At 56.7% G+C, this 7,581-nt stretch overlaps 1 protein-coding gene across 1 annotated transcript in view; it reads left to right on the forward strand.

Annotated features, from left to right (window-relative positions):
* ADCY2 (adenylate cyclase 2 (brain)) overlaps positions 1-7,581 on the forward strand; it is a 64,962-nt gene that overhangs the window by 11,116 nt on the left and 46,265 nt on the right. Inside the window, exons 6-8 of the mRNA XM_012721740.1 lie at positions 711-887; positions 4,286-4,329; positions 7,347-7,427. Of these exons, the coding sequence (XP_012577194.1) occupies positions 711-887; positions 4,286-4,329; positions 7,347-7,427 (302 nt within the window). The remainder of the gene's footprint in view (positions 1-710; positions 888-4,285; positions 4,330-7,346; positions 7,428-7,581) is intronic.

Genomic DNA, 7,581 nt, shown 5'->3' on the forward strand with positions numbered 1-7,581 from the left:
AGTGACGCCCACACTCCGGCAGTCTAACGCCCACACTCCGGAAGTCCAATGCCCCACACTCCGGAAGTCTAACGCCCACGTTCCAGAAGTCGAGCCCCGCGGTCGGTCATCTTCCAGTGTTCGCGCCACGTCCTGAGAGACACGGGGCTCCGTGAGCTCGTTTCTTCAATTTCGGTCCCTGGGAAGGGCATCCCTGGGAGCAGGAGAACCCACTGCCACGCGGGGTGATGTAACTGCCCCAAGCACACTACCCCTGGTGTAAATACCGGCGAGAAAGACCTGCTGGATCAAGGCAGGTGTTCAAGTTTGCAAGCTGTGCAGGGGCTCTCCAGTTCTCTCAGCTGTTGACCTGGAGGCCCTGTGTGACGAGCAGAAGAGGGCGGGGCAAGGCAGAGAAGCTACCAAGAGCATCGTGTCCAGGCGAGGAATGCCCGGACAGGTGTGGGAGCCCTTTAGAAAAGAGCCCGAACCCCACCGCTGGCGCTGGGGGGACACACACGTCAGGAACACGTTAGAGGGGGCCCGCGTACTCCATTGAAAGGTTTACTGGGAACTTGCCATTCTTGTGTCAGCAGTTTCCACTCTAGGTCAGGCCACAGCGGCAGCCGGGTAGGGGTGGGGGGCAGAGCCGCAGCGGCATCCAGGGGGACCTGGGAAGGCCAGGGGTGCACCTTTCCCACCAGGCGTGACGCTTTGCTTCTCACCCCCAGGGGGAACGGCGGAGCCCCCAGCACCTCTTCAGACCTCGCCACACCCTGGATGGAGCCAAGATGAGGGCCTCTGTCCGCATGACCCGCTACCTGGAGTCCTGGGGGGCAGCCAAGCCGTTTGCGCACCTGCACCACAGAGACAGCATGACGACGGAGAACGGCAAGATCAGCACCACGGTGCGCTCCCCAGCCCCCCAAGGCGCTTAGCACAGGTCCAAAGCCAGCCCCAGACAGGGCAGCCACTCCTGCCTGAGGGTGTCTGTCTGTGTGGTCCCAAGCATGGCACCTCCTGCGGGCACGATGCGCACAGCCGAGGGGCTTGGTGGCCGTCTGAGCCAGCGTGTGGACACAGTGGCTGTGCGGTCAGCTTGTCTTTTGGGTGACTGTTTCCTGTTTCCTCACGGTCCTGAGGTGCAAAGTGGGATCTCGTGGGGCACAGGGCTGACGCTGTGAGTCAGGCTGCACCCGCGTCTGCTGGAGTGCTGTCCTGCATGATGCTCACTCGCCTCTCTGGCTCCAGAGGGTCTCGGGCACCCACAACGGGGCACACAGAATCAGGCTGCTGGAAGGGGGTGAGAAAGAGACCCACAGTGGAGAGAAAACTGCCCAGCCTGGGGTATCCCCGAGTGCGGCAGACTTTAGACTGACCTTGGAGGGAGGGCTCCTGCCCAGGGCCACTAGCTGTGTCAGGGAGGTGGCTGAGCCGGAAGCTGTACGAAAGGGAGTAGGATGCGCTCTTCTTCCTGACTGTTGTCAGGTCAGTGTGAGCTTTTCCGGCTCCCGTCCCTCCCCCACACCACACAGCGACACCCCAAACCCTGGCAGTAGGGTCAGCTTTCTTCCTACTTATATCCTCCCTCAGCTTTTTTTTCCATTTAAAAAGCTTGTGACCAGACAGGAGTCCAGGGCTGGCCAGGCAGCTGACCAGGCCAGCAGGGGCCTCCCCTGGGGGAAGGAGGCACCACATGAGAAGCAGGCAGATAAGGGAGGTCACACCAACTGTGCTGACCCCGTGAGGGCCATGCTGCCGCTGCTCTGGGGGTGCATCTGAAGGAGGAAGGGGGAGGGGCGTGCAGTGGGTGGGTCAGGCCCACTCAGCGGCCGAGATAGAGATGAACTTGGTGTCTTGAGAGCAGATGTGAGGCTGGTGATGTCAACTCCAGGAGCGAACGGCACCGCGGGGTGGGTGGGTGGGGGGGGGGGTGGGGGCACAGTTTCCGCTCAGCATGCTGGGAAGTCCTTGGCGGCCCCGCCAGGAGCGCTGTGGGGTCATGGGCCGGGGTGGGATGGTGGCTGCTTCTGCCCGGGGCCTCGTGGGCACGGAAGAGGCCTGTCGGGGTCTGGCTTGAATGTAGAGCAAATGGCCCCTGTGATGAAGGGCGAAGATGCAGCCACTGTCTGACCGCCAGATGGAAGGATGAGGGTGGCATTGACCAAGGTCACAGGTGGCGGGAGCAACGTAGGGAGGGAGAGCGAAGACGTGGCTTGCAGGCATCTCCGAGTCAGTCCTGTTAGGCTCAGTGCAGGGCGATCGGGCGGGGGAGTGGAGAGCTGGGGGCTGCGCAGGCGAGATGCACGCAGGAGCGGCGGGTCGGGGTGGTCCTTGCCACAGCACGCAGTGGGACCGCCATGAGGCAGCGCAGGGGAGCGGGGCCAGGGCTTTCCAGCATTGGTCCGTGAGAGGAAACGCGTCCTCAGGCACTACCGTCTTTGGTCAGTGAAAACCTAAGCTCCCGTCACTCCTGTGGGGAAAATTTGGGATAATTTTATCTGAAGGCTGCATTTGCCACTGGGGTCGACGGGCAACAGCTGTGCTCTGGCTGAGCCTGTGGGGGCTTGCTTGGCTTTCCGGGGAGGCGAAGCGTAGGTTGCTGAATATTGAACACAGGTTTTAGCGACGGTTCCTGTGTGTACCCCGACGGACATGGTGCTCACTGCTCTGGGTGTGTTGCTGAGGGGTGTGTAGGTCTTTACGGTCTCCAGACATACCAGGCGCTGTGCCCACATTTCCTCAGGAGGGCTCACAGGGGAGGCGTTAGCCTGCCACCGTCTGCCGGGGTGTGTGAGCAGCGGTGCCTCCTTCAAGTCAGGGTTGCAACGATAGAGGCTTTGAGCTTCAGGAAGTTGCTTAGAGAAATCAGAGGTTCTTGAACAAAATCAGTTTTCAGAACCAGCTGGACACAGCAGAACCGCCTGACACGGAGCGGAGGGTCAGCTGCGGCAGCAGTGGGGGTACCACCTGCAAACCCCATCTTCACGGAGCGCTGACGCCCTCACTGTGCCTGAGGCCTGCTCCTAGCTCACTTGCGTAGACCCTGTCACCATCCTCGCAGACACATCCCTGGGACAAGCAGCTGTCGTTGACAGAAACTGTTTCTTTTACCGGCTGCCCCACTTGGGACTCCCTGGCTCTCAAGCCGGCGTCGCTTGAGCTGGCGAACTGCACGTTTGATGCGGCCATAAAACATGGAGTTGAATTAGTTTTAAAAAATAAATGCCAAGCTAAGTGCATTTCCCAACCTAAACTGTGGAGAAAAGGCAGCAGAAATCTCCATTCCGTGGAATTTCTGCCCTAAGTGTAGAAAAGTGAAACCAGTGTTTTTTATTGAACTTTTGGTGAGGAGTCTGTCCCCCTGGGATGCCTTGACCAACAGCCCCTGTCCCTCAGTTCCTTCTCAAAGGCTACCTGCTCTCACATGTTGGTGTCTTCCTGTTGATCAGTGAGTCATATTTAACCATTTCTTTCTTTCTTTTCTTTTCTTTTCTTTTTTTTTTTAAATGATGTAACATTGGCTTAGAGATTCCAGGTGGGCTGTCGTATACAACACCTGTACAGGCGGCATCACGCTCGCCTCCAGAGTCTGGTTTCCACCTTCATCCTGTGGTTGGCCCCTCCCTTTCCTCGCTGGTAGCTGCTATTTTGTTTTTACCTGCTAAGTGTTTCCTGTTCGGAACTGTTTGTTGGTTGATTTGCTTTGTTACTTACATGTGGCGGTGGAGGGAAGTTGTGAGGTATCTGTGGTTGTTTCCCATAGCACACGTACCTCTGTCCATCCCTGGCACAGCTCAGTGTTTCCTCTTCCTTCCTCACCGAGTAGCATCTGCTGTGTCTCCCCACCGTGTATTTTTTCTGGTGGTGCCTTTTGCTAACAGCGCAGTTCAGAAAGAAGGACGGAGTGTCAACTGCAGGGTGCTCTCTGTCTGCTAAGGTATGCTTTCTGCATCTCTGCTTCTGCCTGCACGTGACTGTCAGCTGCCGGCACTAACTCGAAAGGCCTCTCTGCAGCCACTGCCGGAGTCAGACCCTCAAAGAGCAGGATGGAAATGCTTCAGATCCCTGCAGTGATCCAGATAAGTCAGCGCCCAGCATTTATAGAGTCCGCCAACTCTCTGTAGAAATTGTTTTTTATCTTGTTTCACATTTTAAGGGAAACTCTTTTTCTCCAAGTAGGTCTTATTTGTCACCTAAATGATACTTTCAGTGATAAGAGCACAACTCTGTTGCCCACATAATCACTGATTAACATTACTCTTAAGGTATGTTTTGGGAACTAATGACCTTTCCTTTTTAACAGGATGTTCCGATGGGTCAGCATAATTTCCAGAATCGCACTTTGAGGTACAGTATATGTTCCATTGTCTGATGTTTGGAGGTTTATTGCCTTTTATTTATTTCTGGAAGTAATTATCATCAATTATAGTCATTTTGAAGGCTGGTTCTAAAAGAGCAAGCTACTTGTGAAAAACTCTTATTAAATTGCTTTCGGCTTCTAAAAATAGGGCCGCTCATGTGCATGTTATTAGAGCTGAGAGGGAGGGAGGGAGAGCTCCGCTGGGTGAACACTGGAGAACTTGCATTCTTTTCTTAAAATGACCGTTTTCTTAAGATGAACTATAAGAAAATGAGTGTTCTTAAAATGAGTATGTTGCTAAAAATGACACTTTTGTCTTGAATCCCAGAGATAAATTCAGCCTTTCTATAGTGAAAAGAAGGCCTGGCCAGCCTACTCGCAAAAGAAAAGCTCCCCAGAAACATCCCGGGTCCCCTCCCCCGCCTCTTCTGTGCTCTCCCAGCTTCAGGGTTGATGCTGGTTTGGGGGCTCCGTACTCCTTATACAAGGTGTTAAGATAATGAATGAAAGACCCAAACTTAAATCAGCCTCCCCCCCACCCTCTAAAGATGGGTTTAGGCTCGCGGAAGATGGCGTGTCAACGTGAGCAGTGGGCACCGGGGACCCTCCCCCCGGGCCCCGCTGGCCTCCTTCCAGCCGTCGCCATGGGCTCTCGTGTGTGGAATCTGCAGTGTGGACACTGCAGTGTGACACAGTCGAGCGGCAAGAAAAGGCGGGTCCCCGGGGGCGCCGGCGGCTAAGTGGCAGATGCCCGATGAAGAGAACCAGTCGCCCTGGGGTGCGAGCTGGGCCCCCTCGGCCAGGGGGCCTCTAGCACAGCTGAAGGGACACAGTTTTCACTTTCTGCTCCCCGTCACCTCTCATCTCTCCGCCTCTCCCTGCAATTTTGCTTTAAGAGTCCATTTTCTGAGGTGACGGTAGGGAGTGAGCCAGTCTGTGTGGGCAGCCTCTGGGTGAGCGCCGGCTGCAAAATGGACAGGGTTATTTTCATCTGCGCAGGGAGGGAAAAGACTGCATTCCATCCCCCAGGTGTCAGCCAGTAGACTCTGGTTTCTCCAGAAGGGACTGGCCCAGCCTGCAGGAGCATAAGCCTGTGGAGGAGAGGCCCCCAGGCCCTGCCCGCCCCAGGCCTGCCCACCCCCAGGCCCTGCCCACCCCAGGCCTACCCACCCCAGGCCTGCCCACCCCCAGGACTCTGGTGGGTCTGGGCTCCTGCCTGCCCCCCACGCCTCTGTCAGGCCTGGGACCCCTCCCTGTGCTTGAGAGTCTCTCCAGCACAGACCTCACTTTCCTCCGTGGTGGTTGGTCATCGGCGGGAACGCCAAGTCTGCGTCCCTGAGCTTCCCCCCACCTCTGGGCCTGTGTCTGGAGCACGGGAGCCAGGCTGTGGTCTCGGGCCCTGGCTGGCATGAGGGCCGCCTGCTGCCCATCCCTCCGCAGCTGGCCGGCACGTGGCGGGCAGGTGGAGAAGGAGCTCAAGAGGAAGAAAGGAGATAGGGCGGAAAGAGGCGTTGGGGTAAAGAGCCGCAGCACCGCTAGATGGGGCCCGGACAGGGACAGGGCAGGGCCTGGCGGCGGCCCAGGGCACAGTCCAGCCTGAGAGCGTCCTGCCGCATCCCGGCAGCAGCCGCAGTGCTAGAGACGGGAAAACCGCCTCCGTGTTAAGGTCCAGGTGGGATGCCTCGCGCGACGGCGTGCCTGGTGGTGCTCGCGTCTTCCTGCGGGAGTCCAGTCAGGCAGGGCGGCCGAGCCTGCTCTCGGAGACGTTCCCAGAGACGGCGCCTTGGGGGCCGGGGCGTGAGATCCAGGGTGACTTCTGCGGCTCAGGCGCCCACGCTGTGCCTGCTCGGGCTGCAGCCGAGGGAGCGCTGCCCAGCCGGCCCGAAAGGCCGGTCTGGATGTGGCGCTGATGCTCAGGAGGCGGCGCCGGGAGCGAGTGTGGCTCGGAGGCCTGCGAGGCGCCGGCTTCTCCTGGAGAAGGACCCAAGTCCCGTTGCCTCCACATTAGCTGGGAGTTGGTCAAGCCGGAACCCCGGGTGCCGGTGCCTGGCCTCTGCGGGGAAGGCGCCCCCCCCCTGTTCTGCTCCCCAGCCAGGTCATCCTGGCCTGAGCGCAGTGCGGGGCGGGGCTGCGTGGCACCCTGAGATTTAATTATAGATAAGTGTGGCTTTGCCTAGTGAATGCTCTTATTTGCTCTCTGAGGCGATTCTGAGCTGAGAAAAGCGTTATTTTTGTGCCGTGGTAGAAAGTACCAGTTAGAAACCCAGCTGGAAGCGAGAAGCCATGCGCCCCTGGCTGGCCGAGTCAGGTGTCACCCCAGCCAGGGCCCTGGGTGATAGATGTTTGACTTTGAAATACAAGTTTCATTTTGTTTTTGCCCTTTCCGTCATTCTCGTGGTGAGCGTCAAATTGGCCTTGGGAAATTCACTCTCACCGACATCGTTGACTAACAAGGTCTCTTACATTCACCACCGAAGGCTGCTGCGTCCAGGGCAGCAGGGTGGTCCGCAAGTGCGTGGGTCCCTGCGGCTCACGAGGGACATTTAGATGCACATAGGTAAGCTTTGATGGGCCTGAAAACAGCCCGACGTCCTGCAGATTCTTGAAAGCTGACCAGGTTAAACATGGACAAAGAGAATGATTCTGTCCGCCAAGCCACATTTTTGCAGGGGAATTTCCAAAGCCAGAACACTCTGCAAAGCAAGGTTTATAAAGACCAGCCGAGGGCGAAATGCCTCATCTCAAACGCCAAGTGTATGCGTTTCACTGCTGCTTTTATTACCTGCTAGAATCTCACTAAGTGGACAGCACCGTTTACTGCGCCAGAACCTCGGGTTGGTTCCCCCCACGCAGAGAAGCCCCGTGTCAGAGAGAAAAGACGCCACGGACAAGTGACGGCTCCTGTGCTCGACTGATGAGATTCAGCAGAGGCTTAGGCGCCAGAGTCGGCCTAAGGCTTGGTGTGGGACTGCTGTCTTACCTTTAATGTTTCTTTTGCATGTAGAACCAAGTCTCAAAAGAAAAGATTTGAAGAAGAGCTGAACGAAAGGATGATTCAAGCAATTGATGGAATTAATGCCCAAAAGTAAGTATTCTGTGGCCACCGTTTATCTCATTTCAAACCCGTCTGCCAAAACATCAGCTTTTCAAAAGCATTTTGCCACACCTCTGTAATGCTTATGGTGACAAAGCCAAGTTTGTTTGTTTTTTTAAAGAAACAGGTATTTATTTATTTATTT

This window comes from Condylura cristata, unplaced genomic scaffold (genome assembly GCF_000260355.1).
Source record: "Condylura cristata isolate star-nosed mole 26May11 unplaced genomic scaffold, ConCri1.0 scaffold00007, whole genome shotgun sequence".
Taxonomy (NCBI): domain Eukaryota; kingdom Metazoa; phylum Chordata; class Mammalia; order Eulipotyphla; family Talpidae; genus Condylura; species Condylura cristata.